General features: G+C 44.4%; 1 protein-coding gene across 2 annotated transcripts; it reads right to left on the bottom strand.

Moving 5' to 3' along the window:
- Positions 1 to 2668: 2668 nt before the first annotated feature.
- PTGER1 (prostaglandin E receptor 1) lies at positions 2669 to 27807 on the bottom strand. 2 transcript variants are annotated; one of them, XM_083184988.1, is made up of 4 exons: positions 27456 to 27807; positions 26372 to 26730; positions 25224 to 26104; positions 2669 to 3810 (listed from the first exon to the last, which is right to left on the bottom strand). In XM_083184988.1, exons 3-4 carry the CDS (start codon positions 26031 to 26033, stop codon positions 3568 to 3570), a joined length of 1053 nt encoding a protein of 350 aa, XP_083041114.1. In that variant the 5' UTR covers positions 26034 to 26104; positions 26372 to 26730; positions 27456 to 27807; the 3' UTR covers positions 2669 to 3567. The 2 variants fall into 2 exon arrangements, with proteins under 2 accessions (XP_083041114.1, XP_083041113.1); XM_083184987.1 differs by having other exon boundaries at positions 26372 to 27807.
- Between the last annotated feature and the right edge of the window lie 34 nt (positions 27808 to 27841).

Raw genomic sequence — 27841 nt, forward strand, 5'->3', positions numbered from 1 at the left:
GGTTGTACATCAGAATGGGAGCACGAGAGGTGACTGGAAGAGGAAGGGAGAGAGACTCCCGAAACGCGTAGCAGCAGGAGTGTGAACTTTAAAGAAAAGGAGGTCCCAACTTCACCATGATTGGAGGTGTCCAGGGATAGGGTTATCCAGAAAACCCGTATTCCCCCCAAAAGACCATCCCACGGGCTCTTCTTTCACCAGAATCTGTACCAGCGATGACAACATTATAAGGGAAGTACCATATCTTTATTGGTTTATCAGCACAGAATCACCGAAAATAAATTTTGGAGCACTTTTACTAGATACACCTTTAACCACTTTTAAACTATCAGCGCACCTGAATGCGGTCATTTGGTCTACAGCAGTGGTAGCCAACTACGGTCCTCGAGAGCTACCAACAGTTCACATTTTCCATACAACCTAGCTGCTGCACAGGTGCACTCATTACTAGCTGAAACATTTTCAAAGATCCACAGATGGAGCTAATTAATTCACTTGTGATTCTGTGAGGAGACCTGGAAAACATTAACTGTTGGTAGCTCTTGAGGACTAGGGTTGGCTACCCCAGGTCTACAGCATGATGGTCGACATTCATTAGGTCGACACCATTAGGTTGACATGGGAAAATGTCGACATGGGTCTGGGTCGACATAGGAAAAGGTGAACATGGTTCTAGGTCGAAAGGTCATTAGTTCGACAATGTCTAATGCAGCCCATACACGGTCCGTTTAACGGATCCGTTTGGGACTTAATTAGAACACATCGGATCGGATCGCATCCCTAGTGCATGCACTGCGATCCGATCCGATGTGTACCTAGTACAAAAAGTATGTGCAGCACATACTTTTTGTACCGTACTATGTGATGCGCGGGAGCGCGCATCGCATAGTACAGAACGGAGCCATACACAACGGACCGTGTATGGGCTCCATAAGTCGACAGTCAAAAGGGGGACATTGGGATTTTCACAGTTTTTTGAGCTGACATGTGCCAACAGGAGGTATTTCATGCCCTACCATCCACTAGGGCGTGGTGGGAGAATAAAATAGTGTGCCGAGTGCAGCGTGAGCGTAGTGGTGCACTTGAAACTGTGTCCATGTCGACTGTGTTGACATTCAGGTAAAAAAAACTGTGAAAAACCCCATGTCGACCTTTTGACTGTCGACATAAACATCGTCGAACTAACGACTTGTTGAACTAATGACCTTTCGACCTAGAACCATGTCGACATTTTCCCATGTCGACCTAATGGTGTCGACCTAATGACTGTCGACCATCATGCTGTAGACCAAATGATCCATACCCCAGCACACCTTATTAACTCACTATCCTTTTATTTTCCCATTAAGCAATGGCTTCGAGCGAAGGAGGTGTCACAGGAATATTCCATTTCCGGATTTACCATGGACCATATGGCGCAAACTGCAAATGGTGCAGCTGAACCAGGTTCGACCAAAATGCTCTCCCACAAGAAATGAAAAACAAAAAAACACCCATAAATAATAATATAATAATAATAATAATAAATATCAACGATATACATTATTCTTGGGAATACAACGCAATTAAAATATGAAGTATACAAGTAAACATGTTACATAAGATTAGTTTTGAGGATCTGATCAAACACTTAAAAAAAGTTTTCAGTATTACTGTAAATTTTGTTTCATTTATAAAAATAACATTTTATTTAATGGTTTATTAGTAATACTGAATGAGATACACTGTATATGGGGTCACCAAACTCTTTTAAGCCCTTAGGTCTTAATCCGGCTGTACCAGGGGGAATATGATGCAAATATGCAGTGGCGGTTCTTACCTCGCTGAGAAGAGGGGCTGCCGCCATGCCACCCCACCCCCTCCGCTGCTGCTGGTCCCCGCCACTGCAACCTGCTGGTCCCGATCACCATCATGGGAACGGAGCATGGCCCTTATTCAGATCTGATCGCAGTACAAATTTGTTCTCAAAATGGGCAAAACCATGGGCACTGCAGGTGGGGCAGATGTAACATGTGCAGGGATAAGGGCCCATGTGCAGTAGCTTCTTTGGTACTGTGCATGTACTGGCCCCAGCCTCTATGGGGCTGTGTATTGATGGTCTTGGGTCTGCCGCATGTGCAGTATTGTCCATGGTACTGTGCATGCACAGAACCCATTTTCATGGGCTGCCCGCAGCAGGCCATAGAGAGGCACACCGGAGGGAGGGAACACCTCCCCATGGGACTGCCTTGGGTGACTGTCAGGTCAGAAGTCACAGTGAAGCCAGTGCAGTCTCACAGACTGCATCTGGCTTCACACAGTGGTGGATTTTACCTGGGGATCCATGTTTTTTTTTGTTTTTTTTGGGGGGGGGGGGGTGTGCTTCCCATTCAGCTGGTAACCCCTACGCTATGGCTGCTATGGAGCTGAAAAGGAAGCTGCACATGCAGTAAGACTTCTCTAAAGTGCACAGTCACCACTGTAGTGCAAGTAGGGGCCATTTATAAACATTGTGTTTTTTATTTTGAACTTTGAAGAGCCACCAGTTCTTGTACCCTCCTATTACACCAACCCCACTCCCACACATACATAATGAAAACCCACATACTGAAGAATATCAATACAATTATTATGGAATCTAATCATTCTAAATATTCACATTTAATATAGTGATTTCAGTATGAGACATATGATATTGTAGTGCTAAATTTATGTATATTAAGAAAGGAAACATGATACAGTGTATACTGTATCTCTATTTTGTCAAACAAATGATGGCATTCCAGTGCATGACTAACCCCCAGATACCTGGTGTCTAATAACCCTGCATTGCCTCCTCACCTCTACTCTTCATAACCCTAATGAACCTTCTGCTGTGGCCACATTTCTGATGTACATGGACAGTTCTCTGGTAGAGCTCACAGACAACACTTCCTGCTACTTCCTGCCAGCTAGTTGACATCTGATGCCTCAAGTTATGGCCATGGTTCTTAGCCAATAATCTGCTCAAGGCTACACAATGGACATAGATTCTCCCAGAGGCGGAACTACCATTGGTGCAGCAGGTGCATTGCACCGGGGCCCCTGATGACTTAGGGGCCCACTTCTGCCACCCACTGCTGTGTGGCATATTGTGAGTTGGGTTGGAGTGGAAGAGGAGGGCCCAAAAATTTAGTTTTGCACCTGGGCCAACCACTCATATGTTCCGGCACTGGATTCTCCAGAGGCTCATTAGAAACCAACTGAGTGACATAAGATTGAGGTAATATTTTATTACTCTCTTATACAGATTGAAAGCATTTGGTGGGGTTACACAGTCTCTCTAATTAGTCTGCTGCATAAATCTCTGAGGAGTAATCAACCATGGCACCAATTGTGGACAGAAAGTGTACAGAGCTGTTACCTGCCAGCATCTGTGTGTGCACAAATGGGGTCACCTCACTTAAACATAGGCTCACTGCTAATGCAAGGGGCATTACAGAGTTCTCAAAGAAGAGTTCTGTGCATTTCTGTATGTTCTATACATCGGATAACAGGGTGTTCTTCTGCAGAGTTTCCATGTTGCCCCTGTATTCTCATGTAAAGTGCCTATAGGTGGCTAATTTCACTTCGATCAGAACTCTGGAAATCCCCAGGGTCCCAACGGATGGGTTTCCCTCGCACACGTGCCACTCTCACAACAATACGGCAGAGGCGGCGGAGAACAGCGCGGCGTAACAGAATGTACACCCAGGGATCCAGGATCTGGTTACATGAAGCTAAGCGCACTGTGAAGAGCAGCCAATTAGGACGAGGGAGAGGCGTGCCAGTCTGTAACATCACCACGGAGACCTATACATAAGAGTGAGAAGATAAGAAAAAAGGTAAATTATTATTATCAACATCATTGATTGTTGTATAGAATTCTGACTAGCACGTTCTGCAGAGCAATGTGTTTGATAACAAGCAGTGCCGCTTTATTAAAACAAGGTCTGGGCATTAGCAAATGACATACTGTATAAGACGGTCTCTACTCAATAGTAATAATGTAACAGTTTGAAACCATATATAGCTATCTCTCGGTTCTATAACCAGTGCAATATGGAATCAGAAAGAAAAACTATATTGTTAAGAGGAGAAGGGAACGCTTAAACAAAAGGCAAGGTCATTACAAAGCTGATAAGCAATAGATAAATGCCTTGATGAGTCTGGAGGATCTACCCAGCACCAATAAACTTCCAAAGCTATGGAGTAAACACAAGATTTCTACGGGGGGCTGGCCATGCTCACACGTAGCCCCGCTGGAGCACCGCAAGTATAGGCCACACCCACCCCCCCTAAATTATGGGAGTGCACAGAGTTCAGCTTCCCGTCCATCACAAGGTGGGAGGTATGTGGTTGATCTTCTGAGAGCTTTTTTTTTTTTTTTTTGTAAAAGCTAGATAAAGATTCATGGGGATAGTGTATGTCACTCTGTTAATATTATGTTACCAATGTATCTTTAAGGAGTTTACAAATGTATCATTTTTTTGTGGAGTTGTACAATTTTACATTAGCATACACACCATACAATCTTTTGATTGGTTATACAATTTCTTGCAGATATTGTTAATTTATTTAATATAGAGCTCTGCAGTATGTAGCTTTTGGGTGTTTATAATGAATTTCCACTAAATAAAAATTGCACTGACTACAAAAGAATATAAAACATCAGAGACACACGGAGAAGAGTGGTGCACATCATAACTTTATTGATTTCTCTGACAGCAATATACAAAAACACACAGGGACATCATATCCCTGCAAATAGAGGATTTAATTAGACAGTGGTCCGACATTATTTTAAACAACACTTATTCTAATCTTCTTATCTTTATCACATCTGTTGTTCTATATTTTAAAAATAAAGTTCACCTTTTTATCTGCAAAAATTCATTAAAGGTTATATTTTATCTGATATTAGAAAGGACGCACAGTGCACCCTACTATACTTTCTTTTCTTGCGTGGTTGTGGATCTTACTAAAAGTCAAGGGTAGCACCTCCATGAACCTAAACTAACAAAGGGTACTAATCCCAAATTAATAAATAAACAGTGGAGTAAGGACAGTCCATAAATTATCTACCTAAGCTGGTGCGGGAGCTCTCCTCATAAAATAAAGATTCATGGGGTCTATATGTGAGAAATAATAAAGGCCTCCATCCACAAGACACATTTTGAGTATTTAGGCCTTCAGCCTGAGAGCAGGCTAGTAAGTGCCTGCACCTATAGCATACCTCCCAATATGACCCATTCCAAGAAGGACTAGATGCTCTGTTCCTGGACTTCCTTGCCAGTGGCAGTTGCAGTTGCAGTTGCAGAGGTAGGGCTGCACCACTGTCCAAAATTCAAATCGGGGAGCCTGCAACAACTGCCAGTGTGTATGGGGTGGAAGTTGGTGAGGCTCCCCTATTTGACTTTTGTACTGTGCTAAAGCCCCACATCTGCAACTGTCACTGGCAAGGAAGTCCAGGTCCAGAGCATTATGTCCTTCCCGGAATGGGTCATGTTGGGAGGTATGCCTATAGAAGGCTGATTTAAGCGGTGTCAGGGCTTGGCGTAGGGTCTTACCTACCTTGGGAAAGAGGCAGCAGGCTTGTAATGAAGCACTGTGATTTACTGACTATAAGTACTGGGATAATAGATAGTATCTGGTTGCCCATAGCAATATCCCATGTGAAATAGAACTCCCATCTTAAAGTCACTTTCCCCCTGAGAGTACAAAGTACTAGATTTTAATTCATTTTGGCAAAAAAAAAAAAAAAAAACTAGACAAATACATGTGTACTTTAAGGGAGATGTATTAAACCTTGGACAGAGATAAAGTGGAGAAGTATCTAAATATAATTTATCTAGTGTGATTTATAAAATGACAGCTGATTACTATGGTAAACCTCCACTTTGAACCCCCCCCCCCCCCACCACCTTTATCTTGCAAACTAAACAATGACCACACAAAGAGCTCACTAAACAACTGTATCCAAACGGCACACTAGTCATTGATTCCCTAGGAGCCAGGGGCAGAACTTCTGTAGACAATGAGGTCAGTTGCAGCCGGGCTCCCGCCATCAAGGGGGCACATCTATTCCATTGTCCCAGTCGGCTTACAGCCCAGGTCCCTGGCACCTGCCCAGATAATTCTTGTCTGCTGCTCCCAGTCCCCTTGTGAGTTGGGATAGTGATTGTACCCTGTTTCCTGCTATTTTTAGGCACCCAGCTAGGCAGAAGCTCCACCTCCTAGGTAAGGATTGGTCTGCCCAGTAGCTGCTTGCTCTGAGAATAGGGGCTCTATGGGGGCATGTGTCCTGGGCTACTCTTCTTCAAGGGACTTTCCTTGATGCTCAGAAGAGACATGAAAAGTTTGCTGTGTCCCAGCTGGAGGCGGGGCTACCCAGCCCTGATTCGTTTAGTATAACGTGGGACATAGGAGGGATGGAACTTCCACAGTCCTCTCTCCTTGGCAAATTGCAACATGTAAGAAGCGGGTATGAGGAACATTAAATTATATATGTCTGAGTAACGACATATATGTCTGTGCAACTATATGTGTCTTACATATGTAAGTATTTGCGGTACCATATACATATTGTGTGTCTAACTTTGTGTGTGTGTGTATATATAGATAGATAGATAGATAGATAGATAGATAGATAGATAGATAGATATGTGTATAACTCTGATTTTATGGGTCTGCAACTGCAGGCAGAATTAGTGGGTGGGCATGTGGGGCAGGCTATTCTGTCAGGCACTACATCCCTCTCTATATAATATTGAGGTTACTGCGACACTCTATGTATGGCAGTCACTGTAAACACTAGGCATTATATAGTGGGCACTGATCTTTTATTAGATGGTGGACACAAAATGGCTTTTTGTCATTCTGTCACAAAATTGTCTGGCGGTCACAAATATTACAAATAGAATAAAAATGTTTCCGCTATTGCACATTCATCATTGAGATTTCACTGCGCATGCGTCGCAGGGATGTGCTTTAATGAGCGAAAGGGAGTGGGACCGATAACAGGTTGGCACTAGGGGGAGGGGGATCTACCTGGCCTCCGAGTACCAGGGAAGCTACGGCACTGCTAGGAGCGTTGTCCAGGGTGTGAGCCAAATCATACAAATTGTGTTGCAGGCGAGTCTGAGGGGGCTAATGATGGTTTGGTGGGCTCTGCCAGCACTCTTGCCTTAAGGCAAGACATACTGTAAGCATTAATAAAACATTTGACTTTTTAAAACCAAGAATCAAGTTTCCTGATAACTAGGTCCTGTCATTATTAGAATAAATGACACATTTATATATATTTTTAAGCCCTGGTGTCTACATGAGCTTACAAGAATGAGGAAACACAGAACAGGCATAATAAGACAAAGAAATTTTTACAATAAACATAAAGGTTGAGGACAGTGAATGAGGAGAAACAGAACTGAAGAATAATGGAGTTAGGGCGTTCTGAATGAAGCACAATGCGCAGAGCAGCAGCAAATAGATGTTGCGCACTTGTGACATTGTCCAACTGCACTGCAGTTAATTGACTATGCCTTAATACAGTGGTGGCCAACCTGTGGCTCTTGAGCCTCATGCGGCTCTCCCCCTTGTAAAGTGCGGCTCCTGCTCCCACTGCTGCCCGCCGCCCACCGTCTGTCCCAGTCCCTCCTGCTGCCGGTTCCCTGAATCCCTTCTCCTTCTGAGGGGAGGAGAGCGTGCATCGCGCATCTCTTCTACCCCTTACTGTGCATCCTTGTGACTGGGCCGCTCGCGGGCCAGCAGCCAATCAGGAGCCGGCCAGCGAGCTTTGATTGGTGGGCGGCCCAGTCACAGGGAAGTGAGGGGGAAGGAGACGCGCGGTGTGCTGTGCTCTCCTCCCATCGGTGACATGACAGGAGGACTGCAGGGGGACACCAGACTGTCCTCTCCCTGCTTGGCAGCAGCAGCAACAACGGTGAGTGCTGCTGCTGGGAATTTTGCACTGTGGGGGCATAGCAGATTGTGGCACTGTGGGGGCATAGCAGATTGTTGCACTGTGGGGGCATAGCAGTTTGTGGCACTGTGGGGGCATAGCAGTTTGTGGCACTGTGAAGGCATAGCAGTTTGTGGCACTGTGGGGGCATACCAGCTTTTTGGCACTGTGGGGGCAAAACCGGCACCGTGTGGTGCATACCTAGCACCGTGGGGGGCATATGTGTATCTGGCACTATTGGGGGCATATGTATATATGGCACTGCACTATTGGAGGCATATTTGTATCACACCCACCCAAGGGGTCAAAATAGACTACGCCCCTTTTTTTGGCGCATGCGCCTTTGGCGCGCGCATGATGTCGGCTCTTTAGCTTGACTACCGATATTTTTCGGCTCATTACCTCTGACCGGTTGGCCACCCCTGCCTTAATATGTTTCTATAATAACTTCATCATTTTATAACTTTAATCATTGTATTGTTTGGCATTACTGTTACTTTGTGTTACCGGAATATGTTTATAATGGAAACCTGTTGTCGGCAATATGCATGATATAATAATTTTGATTAATGTATTTTGTCCCAGTTCTATATCAACTTCTTCAGGAGTATAATAATTTGTATACTCATTGGCATCCTTTATACCCCTTTCACACCAGCCTAATTTCCATGGTTGGGCCCGGCAAAAATTGACGGAATTTCAACCCTGCTATGGAGCAGGGTTGTTCCCTTTTAAACCCGGGGACCTGGCTGGTGTGAAAGGGCTAGGGGGTACTTACCCGCGTTGCCGGTCCTCGGTGTGCTGTCAGGCCGGGGATCCACACAGGCAGCGGGTGCAAATGACAGGACAGCGGCGGATGAAGATGATGCAGCTCTCTGGTGCTCTCACCGCCGGAGAGCTGCGTAATCTACATCGGCTGTTTGACTTGTCATCTGCCCCGCCGCCTGTGTGGATCCCCGGTTTAGACAGAGGACTACCAACCGGGGTGAGTACTCGCCGCCTGCCCGCCTCCTGACAGCCTCCTCCCCGCCCCCTTCACATAACAGAAAATGCAGGGACTTTTCTGGTGTGAAAGGGGCCAATCTGGGAATGGCCCGGCATGATCCCTGGGCCATATTCCCGGGTGTGTCCCTGCATTTTCTGGTGTGAAAGGGATATAATCTATAACCTACTGTAGCATATTATAACAATCACACTGTATTATGCTTGTGAATGTCAACATAACTGTTTACATTTTAAACATTGTAACATAGAACATTAAACTGAAGTGGACATAACAGACGGAACGTACAATTATATGCATCATTGTCTACTTGTATTTCCATTTGTTTATAAGCGATGTTAAGCCACAATCTGTATTAAGACTATTATGACAATACATGCATCAAGAAATCCACTTGGTTTATAGATATTTTTAAAATGTAATCCCACAATCCGTTTTAGCTTGTTTGATGCCCATAAATAAGACAAATAGATCCAGGTTATGCTTGAAATGTAAAGGTTTGGATATCATATGATTTGTAATAGTATCACAGACCATATAATGTCCAAACAAGTATACCAACCCTTATGTCTCTTACAGGTTTGGCAACTTCCACACCCAAGAGCTGATTCTGTTAAGTGTCATGTTCCGCCAGTATCTCCTACAGCCATACTTGCCTACCCTCCTGGAATGGCCGGGAGAGACCCGCAATTACGCCACAAGTCTCCCGCATTACGCCACAGCCCCACACTCTCCCCTTCCCCACGGTATAAAACTATGAATTTAGCGGGCTTCTTCCGGAGAGGAGAATTATAAAGTCGGCATGTATGCATACAGCTCTATGAGTAAAGACTTTACTCAGTGAGTAAAGACAACAATGGTATCCTGCCCTGATGACCCATGTTATAGAATTTGACGGCAGATAAGAACCACTTTGCCCATCTAGTCTGCCCCTTTTTAAACATGTTACCTCAAACCATATTTGATCCTTATTTTTTTTGTAAGGATATCAATATGCTTATCCCAAGCATGTTTACATTGTACTACTGTGTTTCCCGCTACCACCTCTGATCAGTGTTCCCTCTAAGCTGTGCGCACGTGAGCACGCACACACCTTGAGGAGCATGCGCACAGACATTACAACTGAGCGCACAAAGCAGAAGTGGTCCCTTTTTGCAGTTGTGGACTCAATTAATGTGTGTTTCACCCATTAACTACATTGTGTGCTGTGTTTTGAATGTTTAAATGTTTAATATCATTTTGAAGTAAAGTTAACACAAATGCTGAATGTCATTTTCCAGTTATATATAAGTGACGCACAAAAATTTTAATTTCATTCCAAAGTTGCACAGCCAAAATCTTTAGCCGCACACAGCCTTCGTAAAATTAGAGGGAACATTGCCTCTGATGGTAGGCTATTCCTCTTAACCACTACTCTTTCTGTGAAGTAATTCTTCCTCACATTTCCCCTGAATCTTCCTCCCTCTAGTGTCAGTGCATGTCCTCGTGTTCTGTTGCTCCTCTTCCTGTGAAGAATGTCTCCCACCTGTACCTTGTTAAATCCCTTGATATACAGTATTTGAACATTTCTATCATGTCCCCCCTTTCCCTTCTCTGCTCTAAACTATACATATTAAGATCTTTTCGTCTTTCCTGGTACGTTTTGTGATGTAGGCCATGCACCATTTTAGTTGCCCTTCTTTGTACAGTCTCTCATGTATTTATATCCTTCTGGAGATCCTTCTAGTGCAGGAGTACAGTTGCTGATGACTATAAGGTAAATTTACTAAAGCTTCTAAAAATGAAAAGAGGTGATGTTGCCCATAGCAACCAATCAGGTACGGTCTATTTTGCATCCTAGAAAATGATCGACATAACCTGATTGGTTTCTATGGGCAACACCTCTTTTTAGAAGCTTTAAAAACATTTACCCCATGTCTGCCCCTCAGTTGCAGTATGGCTGTAGGCAACTAAGACTGTGATAAATAAATAAACAAACAAACACTTCTTTGTTACAGGTTATTTTTATCCATTATATTAAAAATCAGTGTACTGAAACAATTGGATGCGGTCAAAATACCGGCGGTCGGAATCCCGACCTCCGCAATGCCAGCACTTTGTCCTTCTATGGGTGTCCATAGGGGGAGAATAAAATAGTGTGCCAAGCATAGCGAGCCCGCAAGGGAGGAAGGGGGGGATCCACGCCCCCCCCCCCTCTTGTTGGCATTGCGGCGGTCGGGATTCCGGCGTGGGGATTTCATACTGATCCCAAAACAAAATTTGTATTTGTCACAGTAGAACAAAACCTGGGCTTCTGTGTATAAATAGGTTCCACTTTCTGCCTTGTATGATATAGAAAACTAAAAATGCTTTTATTTGTAATATTGGGTTCTCTGGTAAATATATAATTCTGCAGCAATCAGAGAAAACATATTTTAATGTGATCTTTGTACAGAACCTGCCAGGGTTTTCCAAGGATTATTTTAAGTATTTCAGATGAATAGTTGAATTGTGAGATGAAAAGAATTTCCCTCTATTGTTCAGGCGATGCTTTCCCAGTTTTATAGGAAAGGAAAGTTTATTAAGTCTTTTAATCTTCCTTTTATGTTTGAGTATTAGTTAATACTTCTGTTATGTTATTGCGATCACACAATTCCCCTATGAAGCATGAATAAGTTGCTGCCAGACCGCCATCCGTGGGGACAGGATATGGACGCGCGAGCATCTCACACGCTCGCACGTCCATTGCCGAGAATGGGGCACAAGAGCGTCTCGACTATTTTGTTTGGCTAATTCTCTGGCCTAAAAAGTGGCTCCTTCTAGAGTAGTGATTTTCAACCTTTTACCTTGCGGCACACTAAATAAATTGTAAAAATTCCCAAGGCACACTATGATCCACACAGGACAAACACATTGGCCCCCACACGGAAAAAAAAAAAAGTATTGGTCCCCACATAAAAATCAATCACATTGGTCCCCACAGGTAACAAAAATAAAATACATTGGCTCTTTACATGAAAAGAAGAGACCAGTAAATAACAGTTGATCTGGTGGCAGGGGCGGGCTGGGCGGCAGGGTGCCACATGCCCCCCAGGCCGTTATGTAGTGGCTGGGCCTGGGCTGGCTGTGTGCATTGCCCTGCTGCCGCAGCCATCTTCAGATCCTGCTGCCGCACACAGGCCTCCATGTATGGCGACGGCCTCTCCAAAAATGGCCGCCGCCTTGGAGGAGACAGACACTAGAGGTAATGCTGTACCTCTAGTGTCTGTCAGAGGATGACAGCACGGCCAGCGGTACCCGGAAGTGCGGCTTCGGGTAGCACTGGCGCGCTGTTTTAAAGTAACCCCTAGGAAACGAGCATTTACCCAGGGCTGCCGGGTGGGGGGGGGGGCGATTACAGTTTACCTGCAGAGGCCGCCGGCGGGAGCGCGGTTGGCCCTGCACCAGGTCTGCAGTACCAGGGGTAGCATGATCATGGATGCTGCCTGTAGTGAGGGGGCCCTGGAGGAGCTCATGGAGGCTGAGCTCAAGCTGACCCTGCTAGAAAAAACTGCCTTTACTGTAAGTACATTGTTCTACCTACACTTTTACATATAGATATTCTGGTGTGTGTATGTATGTATGTGTATATATATACCGGTAATTAACAAACAGTGGCACTCCAAGGGTTAAAGCAGGCAAATATATGTTTATTGGGTATTACATTGTGTGGCATTATGTGTAATGGGCATTATGTTGTTGGCATTATGTGTAATGGGAATTACGGTTTGTGGCAATATGTGTAATGGGCATTGCGGTATTGGCATTATGTCTAATGGGCATTGTTTAATTGGCATTATGGTGTGTGGCATTATGTTTAATTGGCATTATGTTTATTGGGCATTACGTTGTTGGCATTATGTGTAATGGGCATTACGGTGTGTGGCAATATGTGTATTGGGCATTATGTTTAATTGGCATTATGGTGTGTGGCATTATGTTTAATGGGCATTACGGTGTTGGCTTTAAGTGGAATGGGCATTACAGTGTGTGGCATTATGTGTAATGGGCATTACAATGTAAAATTTTGCAACGCGCCTTCGGTGCGCGCTGTCCCTATTAGGGGTGTGTGTGTGGGGGAATTATTGTTTAATAATTGCTGCATACTAGATAGAGGGAAGAGGGTAGGGTGGTGAAACGATGGTGATGGTGGTGGGCCTCTTGCTTGTGTTGCCCCTCAGGCTGAAAGTTGCCAGCCAGCCCCTGTCTGGTGGTGACTGTAAACTGGTTTGGGCATCTCTAGATCTGGGGGCACACTTGAGAACAGCTCAAGGCACACTAGTGTGGCACAGCACAGTGGTTGAAAAACACTGTTCTAGAGCCTGTTCTGCTAAAGAGTAAATAGTAGAGTTACTGAATAGCTGGGTTCAAGCTGGACTCAACAAGCACAGGGCCTGATTCTGTAAGGATCAGTTCCCAGTGTATTCACAATGGGGAATAATGGTGCGGCTCTGTGTATGCATATGGCTGACTATACGCCTGTGCATCTCTGCTGTGCGAATCTCTTATGCGACTATTACAGTCGCGGAGGCGTTCGCACAGGTAGGGGAGCGAATATGGGCAAGAGCAGGGGAACACCCAGTGTTTTATGGGCATCCCCATTAAAATGCTGAGGGTTCCCCTAGTAACGCAGGCAGGTGGCTGATGCCACATGACGTCACCATCCACCCCCTTCGACAGACTCCAACTTTTATTTCTAAAGGGGAGAGAGATCATGTGATGGTCAGAGAACATTGAATGATTTCTCTTACCTTCATCCGCATGCCAGGGGATGTGTTCTCTAACACATCCCCTTGTAAGTTACCAAGGGCATTCCGCAGCAGGGGGGCTGACATTCAGCCGGGTGGTGTTAAGCTGCTCGTCATGTAGAAAATGACTGAATCAGGCCCACAGGCTACTAAAGAGGGATTCAGAGACCCCACTCTATACACATAATGCAGGTAACCTATAAATAGCAATCAGATATTAAACTGCCAAGCCTTGTTTTTCAGAGCTTCATACATTGGTGTAGACTGAGGGCGGTATTTAATGAGGCTGATTCGCCATGTTTTTATGGCTATTTTGTGCTGTAAGGCGAATTTTTGACTAAAACGGTGAATCGCCCTATTCAATGACCAGATGGCGAATACATTTCAAGGTTTTTTTCGCCATAATTCACCGAGTAGCAATCGCTATCTTTTTATGGTGAAGTGGAAGGTGAACTTTTAAAATAAAGTGTTTTGTTTTTTACAATTGGTGTCAAAAAATCTGGAATTTTATTCGGAGGAGGGGCATGCTATTTTTATTCATGTGCTGTAAGCACATGAATATATATTTAATAAAAAAAAAAAAATTATATATATATATATATATATATTTTTTTTACACAGACCAGCCAGCAGGGGGCCGGAGCCGAGCCGCTCATTAGATATTCATATATTCACTGCACCCGATCATTACATATGCATGATCGGGTGTAGTGAATATACCCGGTCCCCTGCTGGCACCCCCGGGGGCCAGCCTGTGCTGCCTGGCACCCGGGGAGCCCAACTCCCCCCCACAAATGTTCTGGGGCAGACAGGGAGACTTCCATCTCCCTGCCTGCCGCCGTCCTCGGGCTCCCTGCGGCATCGCCGCAGGAGTTCAAATTCGCCAGTCAGGGGCAGTTGACTCGTTGAATACTGGAGCCGGCGCGGCTCCGGAACGCAGCGAGCAGTGGCGAATGTGCAGCGAATCCTAAACAGGATTCGCTGCACGTCGTCAGTATTCTCATTGAATACTGCCCTGAGAGAATTATGAATATTTTAGCTGAATCCAGGAGACAACTCTGATATTTCCTGCCCGCAGGCCTTAAATAAACGATTATCTCATCCTAATTTTACCTTTTCAGTGCTACGGATATATATAAATAAAATCTAATTATAGTAATAATAACAACAACTACTTCTGCAGCAGTCATGGATGATGGTTTCGGGGTCAAAATTTGCACCCCTTTTGATGTCAATGTTCAAACTGGAGGATGTACCCATTTGATTTAACAGCCCTTATCACTAAGATCTCATTGTGTATGAAAGATACCTTGATGATGACCTTATTATTAGGCTCAAACACATTCAGTTAATATTTTAAAATGACATCAACACAGACTACAAATAGAATTTACTAAGAAACTATCATTGAAACAACAATATTCTTGGATTGAAAGATTAGATTAAGAATGGAAGAAATTGTGCAGCAGCCAAAGCGGTGGTGGAACACCGTGGAGGACAAAACAATTGATAGGATTACTCTTGGCAAACCTCTTATTTAAAATGAGCAAGTTCTCGGGGGGGAGGGGGGGGGGGGAAGAAAAAAAAAAGAAAGAGGGAAGGAATGTAAAGATGAAAAAAAAAAGAATAAATATATAATATAGATTTTTTTTTTCTTCACTATAAACACACATAAGATCAATAAGAGGATTGAAATATGATATAGATGAGCACTAGTGGATATAACCTATAAACATATATATTGTTCCACAAATATTAGAATGGATTTGGGCCGATTGCACTGGTCTGAAAAGGTCCTACCACATAGTCGAACTAGAATAGATATAAAGTATAAGAGTGAATACTATATAAAATGGTGACCTGTAATTGTAATTGTATTGTTTTTAAATGTATTATGTCTGTAAAGAGTAATTGTCTTTTGTATGAAATGAAAATTAAAATAAAGATTGATGAATTAAAAAAAAAATGAGCAAGTTCTCTCATGGCAAACCTTTGTGAGCCTAATTACAAATGAGAAAAACACATATAGCAAAGATGATATAAATGACACTTATGCCCCTTTCAGACCGCACTTTAAAAACGGTATATTGCCGTTTTTTTACCGTTTTAAAACGGTAATGTGTGCGGTCTGAAAGGTGCAGGACCACTTAACCGGTTAGAAAAAACCGTTTTTTCTAACCGGTTAAAATGCAGGGTCCTACCCGTTTCAGAACCGGTATTTTAGGCTCAAAATCGGTTCTGAAACGGTATTTAGGACCCAGCCAATGAGCTGGGTCCTAAATTCAGCACAGTTAATACTTAATGAGCGCTCATTAAGTATTCACAGCACTGGAGCCCCCCCGCGCGTGTCGACACCCCCCGCGCGCGTGTCGACGCCCCCCGCGCGTGTCGACGCCCCCCCCCCCCCCCCCGTGTCGACTTACCCCGTGCCGGTATCTCCGTTGTGGTTCCCGGCACTGCAGCTCAGTATGCTCGGAAAGCACTTATGAAAAAAGTGTCTTTCAGAAAATGGCTGCCCCCATACGAAAGACAGTTTTTTTAAACTGGGTTTCCTATGGGGCAGCCATTTTCTGGAAGACACTTTTTTCATAAGTGCTTTCCGAGCATACTGAGCTGCAGTGCCGGGATCCACAACGGAGGTACCGGCACGGGGTAAGTCGACACGGGGGGGGGGCGCTGACACGCGGGGGGGTCGACACGCGCGGGGGCGTCGACATGTGCGGGGGGCGTCGACGTGCGCGGGGGGCGTCGACACGCTCTCGGTCGACACGCGCGAGGGGGGGGAGCTGCACGGAGGGGAGGGCTGAAGGCTGCACTGGCTTTGACCCTGTATTTGGAAAGTTTCCAAAAACGGGTCTGCCAGTGTCAAAAAATCGGCACTTAAACGGTAATATACCGTTTAAGTGCTGCGGTGTGAAAGGGGTTTTATCTGGCAGACCCGTTTTTGGAAACGTTTCCAAATACAGGGTCAAAGCCAGAGATGCGGTCTGAAAGCAGCAATAGTTGCCTACCCTCCTGAATTCTGCAGGAGACTCCCTGAAATAGCAGCAATCTCTCTCCCTCTCCCTCATTAGTCTAGCAATCTCCCTCATTTCACCTAGCCCACATTATGTAGTGGTCACATTTTTGGGTGGGTGGGGGGGGGGGCTCAGCGGGTCAGTACCCTGTGCATGGGAGTGGGGTAGTGCTGCAGCTTCACTTATCTGCCAATGTGACAATGATTAATGGTGCTGAGCATCGGGAGCCAAGGCACACTGACTGCACAAGTGTGCAGTGCATTATTGGGAGTTGACGCATGAGACTTTGCACAAGAGGTAAGAGGATGAGAAGCTTGTGCTTAGCTCTGATTGATGGAGCTCATCACATGCTTCTCAGGCCTGTGAAAGACAGCAGCAGCAGTGGCCTCGTCATGGGAGGGTTTTTAATCAGAAGCAGCGCTGACCCTGTGAGGTCTCCTAAAGAGTAATGTACAGAGGGACAAACACAGGCTTTTCATGGCTACATGTTTGTCTTGTGGCAATTTATATGGAACCACGTGTAAAACACAATAGATGAACAATCTCTGACAGGTATCAGTGACTTTTCTTTAGCAAGTATAATAGCTCTTACTAAATCATCTACATCTGGATATAAGTCATTTTAAAAGAATCCTCTCAGATGTAGCAGTACACACCTACACTTTTAGATGCACAATGTCTTTTCACAATCTCACCCCTTGGGTGGAGCACTGTGCACAATTCTACTACCAACAATAATCTCCCTGAAACTAGTTTTCAAAAGTAGGCAAGTATGAAATGACATCAAAATTTGATCTTAAAAGATTTTTCTACCAGTCTACCCCCAAAATAATATGTGCCAAAGCCTCCATATTACTCCTCATAATACAGGAAATGGGTTCTGGCTAAAGACACAACTGTTCCTAGAAAAAGTCTCAGGGGGAAATTTACTAAGATGGGAGATCTATTCCACATTGGATGTTGTTATGAGCAACCAGAATCAGAATCTACTTCTTATTTATTTAGAACCTTCTAGAAGATAATAGGTAGAATCTGATTGGTTGCCTATAGCAACGTCCCATCTGAAATAGAACTCCCATTTTAGTAAATTTCCCCCTCAGAATGAGATTATTTTGTATATCTTAACATAAATTATAAATAATGGGTGTGGTATGCGCCTCAGACAGTGGGGATCCCGACAATCTGTACCCCGATGTCGGGATCCCGACTGCCGGTGCTCCGACGGGGGGGGGGCAAGCGCAGAGAAGCCCCTTGCGGGCTCGCTGTGCTCACCACGCTGCGGGCCCGGTGGCTCACTCCGCTAGCCAGAGGTTCTATTCTCCCTCTATGAGGGTCATGGACCCCCACAAGGGAGAATAGCCCCTGTGAATTGGGATCCCCCTATCGGAGCACCAGCAGTCGGAATCCTGAATGTGGGGATCCCCACTGTCGGAGCGTCACTCGGCACCCATAAATAATAACAGTATATTGTGCAAAACAGAGGGGTAAGTTATTTGTTACAGTGATTGTCTTTATGACCTACAATAAATTAGGTACACCACAAAAAAAATAAGGCAAAACATGTAAGAAGTTTAAAATTCGGTATTATAACTCATAGCGCAGGCATGGCCAAACAGTGGCTCACCAGCTGTCGTGAAACTACACATCCCAGCATGCCCTACAACAGTTTTAGCATTCCCTAATTGCAAAACTGTGGCAGGAAATAATATTGGGACTTACACAACAGCTGGATACACAGATTGTCCAGGCCTGTCTCCAGTGATTTTCATTTGAAATATTGAAATATATATTTGATCCATCTGGTTTATTTGTAGGTATCCAACTGGTTAAAAGATGCAGGAGAGGAGTTATAAGGTACGTATCTTGTCACCTTATTGTTCTATGCAAAAATATAAAAAATATGCATGTTCTATATTTTATGCTTAAGTAGTTCATAAGTAAAATACAGTGTTTGATAAGAAAGTCGGATAAATGTTCTATAGCCATGATACATAGGGGGTGATTACATTTTTTCTTTGGGTGCCAGTAAGTAATGGGTGTCTGCTGGAGCTTTTCAATAAATTTACAGGCATCCATTATTTCTGCTTGAACCTTCCAGATGTGGAGAGCTGAAATCCACCCAAAGTCATGCTTTTGGGGGCCCAAACTGCCATTTCATAAATGCCCCTAATACTTTGCATGGGATTAGCCACTTTACATGGCCTAACTGGATGCATTTGGATGCAACCAGCATAATATGTGCCCAATGGGCAAAACAACCAAATAATGCCCATCATGTGCCCATTACCTGCGGGTATGTAAAAAAACAACAACTGAGTTTCCCCTAAAGCAGCTAACATCCCTGATATATTTCTCAAACAGAAATAAGACTAATGGCGGGATGTACTAAACAAAAAAAAGCAGTAAAACCACAGTTTTCTGTTGTTTTTGGATTCACTAAAGTCCCTCCAGGCCAGGCTCCGCTGCGGGGGTTACGCCTGCTCTAGCTGGCGTAACCCTATATAAGCCTATGGGCTTCTCTTCACAGCGCTGATGTGTAATGGATACGCCACGGCTCCCTCCCAGCATGCCCGGCGGTGCAGTTGAAATTCCTTGTTAGAAATGAGGAAGTCCAGGCAGCCGTGGGGATTGCAAAGGAGAGCTGCCCTTTGCGTTGCTCATCACATATGTTAGTACATATGCGGTGAGCATCGGCGCGGTGAGCAGCGGGATGTACTGCCGCTGCTTGGTACATTCTTCCCTAAAGCGCCATACATAATACATAATATTGTAAAAGGTATCATTCAGAAAGGGGCTTCTGAGTGTTATCTTTTAAAATATCAATTAATGTGTACACTCAATATTGTTAACGATGTCGTCATTAACAACCCCTCCCATCTACTAAACATGCAGGTAAATTTGGCTATACAGCCAACGTCCTTCAAGTTCAGCGGGTCCCGGTGACTTCACTGAACAATATCGTTTACCGATATCTTTCAGAGTATATTGTTCGCCCGGGAGTTCAGATAAAACACTGATGATATTGAACATGGTTCATATCGTCTAGTGCAGTGGTCAGGAAACAAGGGTAAATTACCCCAAATGGGGTAGAAATGAAATTCCTGGAGGTAATGGACTGTCGTGTTGCCGAGACAGTCGAGCATGCATATGAATCTATATGCGTCGTGTTGCAGAGACAATCGGGCATGCATATGAATCTATATGCATGCCCGGCTGTGTCTTGGCAGTATGACTATCCATTACCCCCCAAAATTGAATTTTATATAGAATCTACAGTATATATAGATTCTATATGCATGCCCAGCTGTGTGTGTGTGTGTTACAGTACTGCAGTGTAAGAGGACCCGACGCAGTGCAGTGAGTCAGGCCCTTGTGTATAACACGATTCCATGTGTGACGCCTGGGCCCCGCCTCCAAGTCTGCCCGCTTCTTCAGTAGAGTGGACTAGTTGCTGCAGCATCTCAGCAGCATGAGGTATGTACTGCCGGCGCGGCGCTGATTTTCGTTGCCTGGTTATAGGCTCCTGTCAAGGTACTGTATACCCATCTCTAGTATCATGAAATACTGACACTAATAATTGCATGGGTGTCACATTATCAATGGCTATACCACACACAGCCTGGCAGCCATTGATGATGATGATGATAATTACAATGTATGGCTGTGTGTGGTACACATTTTATACCACACACAGCCATACATGGTAATCATCATCATTATCAGGCCTTTATGGACACCAAAACAATGAAACCGGTGAGGAATGTGGACAAACTGGGTTAGATATAAAATTGTTCCATTTATATAGCCAACAACAGCTTCTGTTTACACAGGAATGAATAAAGTGGAGATTTTATCAAACAACTAAAACAAACAGAGTCAAAGTGGATATTTGAGTTACAAACCCTATACCCAAAGGGCATGAACATCGACTTTGAACTAAATGCATTTTTATGAATCTATACTTTTTATAAACATAATTTTTATAGAATAATCTGAAACAAATAACAAATAACTCTTTTTTTCGACTTCTCTACTTTCTAAATTTTGCTATAAAGCACCCAACAACAAAAAAAGCTTAGCCCTGCCGCAGTTTGATTGACAGGAAGTTGCCATTTGTGGGTGGTAACCGTCCGTTTTCTGGGAGTGTCGGAAAAGACTCAGGCAGGTCTGAATACCCCACAACATGCTACTCTTGTCCTCTAAGGTGTCTAGTCAAAAACAAGAAATAGATTTATAACACACTTTACTTTTGTGCATCTCTTATTTCCATATAGGGTATTTACGGCTTCTAATGTGTGATATAAACTCAAACTTGTTGGTTTGCTAATGGACAAAACCATGTGCACTGCAGGTCAGACAAATGTAACATGTGCGGAGAGAGTTATGCTGTGCACACACGGTGGGATTTGACATTAGATTTTGACTATATAGTCAAAATTGCATTCATATCGCACAGGTTTATTACCTTGCGATCCCGATGCACGCTCCTGGGACAGCACGCATCGAAACCCAGATAGACAGGGCAGCAATGGTTATATAGTGCAGATTGTATGGATTGTATGTAAAAAGTACAGAGATAGCAAAGATTGTATAACAATCGAATGTTAAGTCGAATAGCAAGGGAATCTCACCGTGTGTACACAGCATAATTCACTCTGCCACGTTACATCTGCCCCACCTGCAGTGCACATGTTTTTGTTCATTAGCAAACCAAGGACCATATTCTAGTCTATTCGCAGCTGGCGTGCGTTCGCACGGAGACCGATGTTTGGCGTATGCACACATCCCTTCACATGGTCTTGAGGGGATATAGTGGTGGGGGGTGTTTGGGTGGTGATTCGGCTGGACGGTAGAGCCGGCACTCTGGGACTCGGTAAACTGCGAGTTTACTGAGTTATCCAGAATGAGGGCCTATATTCCCTACCACATGTACATGCACACATTCATGTCAGGGTTACTTTTGTTTGGAGCCAATTAACCCGGATGCCCACTCAAGCACAGAGAGCATATACAAACTCCACACAATTGAATTCACAACATATTGTTGCGAGACAGTAATCCCAACCATCACACTGTTTGTGCTACCCTTATTGCAGCAATGGCTGCCTATCTGGGGTAAATTTACTAAGATGGGAGTTCTGTTGAAGAAAGGATTTTGCCCATAGCAACCAATCAGACTCTATTAACTTCTAGAGCAGTGATTTTCAACCTTTTTACCTTGCGGCACACTAACTAATATTTTAAAATTGCCAAGGCACACCATGAGATCCCCACAGGTCAAAACACATTGGCCCCCACAGGAAAAAAAGAAACCTATTGGCCCCCATATTAAAAAAAAACAATCACACTGGTCCCCATAGGTAACAAAAATAAAATACATTTGCCCTTTACATGAAAAGAAGATATCAATAAATAACAGTTGAACTGATGGTGGCTGTAAAACTGGTTTGGGCATCTCTTGATCTGGGGGCACACTTGAGAACAGCTCAAGGCACACTAGTGTGCCACGGCACAGTGGTTGAAAAACACTGTTCTAGAGGGTGCTAAATAAACAAGAAGTAGAATCTGATTGGTTGATATGGGCAACATCCCATCTTCAATAGAACTACAATCTTAGTAAATGTCCCCCTGTGTATTGCAGTAATGCCTGTCTCTCTGTGTAATGCAGTAATGCCTGTCTCTCTGTGTATTGCAGTAATGCCTGTATCTCTGTGTATTGCAGTAATGCCTTTCTCTGTGTAATGCAGTAATGCCTGTCTCTCTGTGTATTGCAGTAATGCCTGTCTCTCTGTGTATTGCAGTAATGCCTGTCTCTCTGTGTATTGCAGTAATGCCTTTCTCTCTGTGTATTGCAGTAAGGCCTGTCTCTCTGTGTATTGCAGTAAGGCCTGTCTCTCTGTGTATTGCAGTAAGGCCTGTCTCTCTGTGTATTGCAGTAAGGCCTGTCCCTCTGTGTATTGCAGTAATGCCTGTCCCTCTGTGTATTGCAGTAATGCCTGTCCCTCTGTGTATTGCAGTAATGCCTGTCTCTCTGTGTATTGCAGTAAGGCCTGTCTCTCTGTGTATTGCAGTAATGCCTGTCTCTCTGTGTATTGCAGTAATGCCTGTCCCTCTGTGTATTGCAGTAATGCCTGTCACTCTGTGTATTTCAGTAATGCCTGTCTCTCTGTGTATTGCAGTAATGCCTGTCTCTGTGTATTGCAGTAATGCCTGTCTCTCTGTGTATTGCAGTAATGCCTGTCTCTCTGTGTATTGCAGTAATGCCTGTCTCTCTGTGTATTGCAGTAAGGCCTGTCTCTCTGTGTATTGCAGTAAGGCTTGTCTCTCTGTGTATTGCAGTAATGCCTGTCTCTCTGTGTATTGCAGTAATGCCTGTCTCTCTGTGTATTGCAGTAATGCCTGTCTCTCTGTGTATTGCAGTAATGCCTGTCTCTCTGTGTATTGCAGTAATGCCTGTCTCTCTGTGTAATGCAGTAATGCCTGTCTCTCTGTGTATTGCAGTAATGCCTGTCTCTCTGTGTATTGCAGTAATGCCTGTCTCTCTGTGTATTGCAGTAATGCCTGTCTCTCTGTGTATTGCAGTAATGCCTGTCTCTCTGTGTATTTCAGTAATGCCTGTCTCTCTGTGTAATGCAGTAATGCCTGTCTCTCTGTGTATTGCAGTAATGCCTGTCTCTCTGTGTATTGCAGTAATGCCTGTCTCTCTGTGTATTTCAGTAATGCCTGTCTCTCTGTGTATTTCAGTAATGCCTGTCTCTCTGTGTAATGCAGTAATGCCTGTCTCTCTGTGTATTGCAGTAATGCCTGTCTCTCTGTGTATTGCAGTAATGCCTGTCTCTCTGTGTAATGCAGCAATGCCTGTCTCTCTGTGTATTGCAGTAATGCCTGTCTCTCTGTGTAATGCAGTAATGCCTGTCTCTCTGTGTATTGCAGTAATGCCTGTCTCTCTGTATATTGCAGTAATGCCTGTCTCTCTGTGTATTGCAGTAATGCCTGTCTCTCTGTGTAATGCAGCAATGCCTGTCTCTCTGTGTATTGCAGTAATGCCTGTCTCTCTGTGTAATGCAGTAATGCCTGTCTCTCTGTGTATTGCAGTAATGCCTGTCTCTCTGTATATTGCAGTAATGCCTGTCTCTCTGTGTATTGCAGTAATGCCTGTCTCTCTGTGTAATGCAGGAATGCCTGTCTCTCTGTGTATTACTGTTTCTGTGGCACAGCGTTATCACAGTACACCTGGACAAGTTGATGATGAATTTCAGCTGGTGATGTTCACTTAAGATGCTCAAATCTGATCACACTATGCACCTCAGTGTGTGACCATGGGGGTTATTCTAATTGGTTCAAGCGGGGGAGCGGTGTTTTGCATCTGCGCATGCATGCGCATATGCTTGGTGCGAGTGGGTTCGGTGAACTGCCTGCATGCCGTCCTGTTAGCACCTAGCAGTGTGGGAGGTGGCGCCCATCAGAACACCCAGCATTTCATGGGTGTTCCCATGGTCCTTTCCCCATGATGCGGATGCTGGGGCGGCCAGCTGATGTCAGTTGCCCCTTCGCTTCACGCACACGGTGCCCGCAGACCTAAGACACAGACGGGTGTGGTATATTTCCCCGACAGTCGGGATTCCGACAGTCATTACTCAGATGTCGGAATCCCGACTACACAGCGTGGGGAGCGCAATGAAGCCCCTTGCAGGCTCGCTGCGATCGCCACGCTGCGGGCACGGTGGCAAGCTGCGCTCGCCACCTATTTTATTCTCCCTCTATGGGGTTCGTGGACCCCCACGAGGGAGCAGTCGGGATTACGACATCGGAGGAATGACTGTCGGAATCCCGACTGTCGGGGAGCCGTCCGGCACCCGTCACAGACAGAGGTGCTAATTTTGCAGCTTTGCTTGTGGACCAGAATAACACCAGCCCTGCTATATTACACCTGATGTTGGGACAGTGTGACTGATCTGAGACGCAGTCTAAAGGCCATGAGGGGAAGCAGTCGTCTACCTGTGTGAGCCTGGTGGGAAATCAGAATGAGATCGAGAATATTACACGTGAGTTCTGGTTACATTACTCATTCAACCACCCTTATACTTCTCTGTGTACTTATTTGTGCTGCGCCTGTTTACATACTTCTTATTAATTATATTATCACATTGTGTTCCTCTTTTATTATTTACATATCACTTTATATATCCAGTTATTATGTTTTTATAAATGTGAATTCCAGGCAATTACTTTTTTGTGCTCTAAAATTATGCCTTATTAGTCTGCTTAAAAATGTAGGATCAATTGGTTAATTCTGCTAATATATTAATCCTGAATAATAATCAGATTGAGTTACATAAAATATCTTACCGATATAGACTTGTGTGTAGCCATTAAATTAATTTACCTAGTAAATTTATACACAGTGTCCTAAATGTTGGCCAAGAGAATTTGTATACTTGGAAAGAGAAAGCGTGAACAAGTAAAATAAAAGTGCTCACCAGCAGGGGGCTCCAGCATACACATGATACTAGTGTTATTGCCAACAGCTGTACCATCATTTCCAAGTCATGGGAACGCGTTCCTCGGCGACGCCTTCTGCGCTCTCCTCCCGATGATCGTAGGAGTCGGGCTTTAACCAAAGTACTTCCAACAACCACGTTACACACCAAAGCCGTCACAAGTGATCCCAGACCCAGACCAGAGAACAGTAAGCAAAATCCCGGGGGATCTTGTAAAAAACACCAGGTCCCTGAAGGTTGCAGTCCATATGTTCCATAACCAAGAAATGGCATTGTAGATACCATAAGCGCTACAGCCCATGCCAAAGCTAGGCTAATCCGAGCCCTTGTTTGAGTAACCACAGCTGAATGCCAGAGTGGTCTTGTAAGGCCAAGGCAGCGTTCACATGCCATTAGTAGGCCAAGCAGTAGTGGGGAAAGTCCAAAAAATACCATGCATCCCCCAAGGAATTGACATCCAGCCATCGGTAATTTTCCGTACGAATAGAGCCACAGGACAAAGGATCCGGTTATGAGATGCCCAGCCAAATCCGTCAAAAGAAGCCCTGAAGCTAATAGTAGAAACTGTGCTCTGGAACGTCGGAGGCGTCTGGAGTTGGCGTAGGCTCGAGCCAGGATCCAGAGACCCAGAGCGTTAGATAATGCCCCAATAGCCATGGAGAGGGATGGAACAAGTGGGGTTGATGATGGGGAAAGAGACGAAGATGGAGTGCTATAGAAGGAAGATGTTGAAGGCAAGGGGGAGAACATTGAGTACACAGAGGTGTTGGGGTGCAGTGGTGGGGACATTGAAGTACAGTATAACAGGTTTTGTTTTTATTAGGGGGGGGAGTGAGGAAATAGATATATTTGAGATTATTCTGGTAGAGGAAAGTGATGGAAGGGAGAGAGAAGAAACAAGAGGTGTCAAGAGAAATAGACAGTGGAAGATAGAAGGTTTTGCCAATGGGTATAATAGAAAAGAGATGAAAGAAGTAAAAAAAAAAGAAAGATAAATTAGTTTATTATTTGTAATTAATTTTAAAGTCCCACCCTTAGCATACACATCATACTGAAGATTACTGTGCTATTATCCCACACACAGGTACTACACCACAACTATCCCATCATCACCCCCAATCACTCACCTCTGCGCAGGAGTCCAGTGTCTCCTGAGGGTACGTCTTCTTCTCCCTTGTGTAGCAATACTGGGGTGTGTCTATCATTTATCCCACAGTCCATGATGTCTGATTATCTCACTTCTCTCTGCTTGATGACAAGAATGTCAGGCAGCATCCTCCACAGCTTCAGATGCAATTCCCGTCCCTCCCTGGTCAGTGTCTCTCTTGATTCCACCAGTCTTTCCGTCTCCTACTTTCTTTCTGTCATGAACTTGCTCTGCTTCTCCTGCTCCCAATATCTGGCAGCTCAGCTTGTCCTCTGCACGCCTCTGTCTCACTCGCACTGTTCTCTGGTGCTTCTCTCATCCTCCCCTGGATGGTGCCTCCTACTCCTCCCAAAAGGACCAGAAATAAGAGAAAATGGGGTGAGAGAGCTAAATAGAAAGATAATCAAAGAAATGAGAGAAGACATATCTGAGAAAAAGACAGAGCAAAAGAAATGAGAACGTAGATGAAGGTAGACATTAGATAAAGGGACACAGGGGTGACACTTGTAGGGACAGGAGGGAAAGAAAGATGTGATACAGTACATGGGAGAGCTAATAGTAGTCAGACACACATGCTAGTTTTGTCTTTTTACCATGACTATTGCCAGACCAAGTGGGAGTAAATTCCACCCTCTTCTTAATGATGTGACTATCATTTCTAGTGAGAGAATACAGTGATCCTATCTGTACACCTGTTCTACTACCCCCTGCCATCACTACCAACCATCTGTAACCATGTGCTGCCACCTCCACCTGTTACAGTCCACCGTCTGTCCCCTGAGTAATCTTCTGCACTTTTGTCACGTTCATGGGTGTGAGCAGTTATATTTCTGTGAACGCTGAGCAGAAAACATCTGCAATCTGTCATCACCACACTTACTGTACTGTAGTACTTGTAGTTAAATCGGTTTATCCGTATCTACAGTATGTTCCCATCTGCCTTCTTCATTTCTCTAATCTTTCTCGCTATCTGGCTGATTCTTGCTCTTCTGTTTCCTCCCTGGCAGTTTCTCCTGTTTATCAGGACTTCTGGCCTTTTGTGTGATATCAAATATAGCCCCCACCTCTCAGGCAGACAGAAAGGGTGCCGCTCCAAATAAGGAGTTCAGTCCCTGGAGATTCCCCAATTCTGGGACCCTGGAAAACTTCATTCTTTGCAGCACTCCCCAAACCAAGACAGGAATGACAATGGTGCGTGTAAACTCTGTCCTTATGTACAGCAAACACAAATACCATGAGCTGGTGGAATAGCAGAAACAGGAGCATTGATGTCTCTGATAGGAGAACCGTGCTGTGTTAGAGGTTAATTATTGAAAATGGGTAAGTATATGCTGGCAATAAATCACAGGATTGCCTTACAGATATAACAGAGGAACGGTGCAGTGCTTTAGATGTGTATCGCAGGAACAGCAGAGTGCAAATTTAAAGGCCTATTTTTGGGATGGGTAAA

This window comes from Crinia signifera, chromosome 4 (assembly GCF_055691185.1).
Source record: "Crinia signifera chromosome 4, ASM5569118v1, whole genome shotgun sequence".
NCBI lineage: Eukaryota > Metazoa > Chordata > Amphibia > Anura > Myobatrachidae > Crinia > Crinia signifera.

What these genes read in the sequence shown, in the direction of transcription:
- PTGER1 (XM_083184988.1), bottom strand. Translation starts at nt 26,033, where the DNA reads ATGTCCCCACCACTGCACCCCAACACCTCTGTGTACTCAATGTTCTCC. An exon ending in TATGCTGGAGCCCCCTGCTG is followed by an intron (nt 3,811 to 25,223) that starts GTGAGCACTTTT and finishes TCTTATGTATAG; the next exon opens with GTCTCCGTGGTGATGTTACA.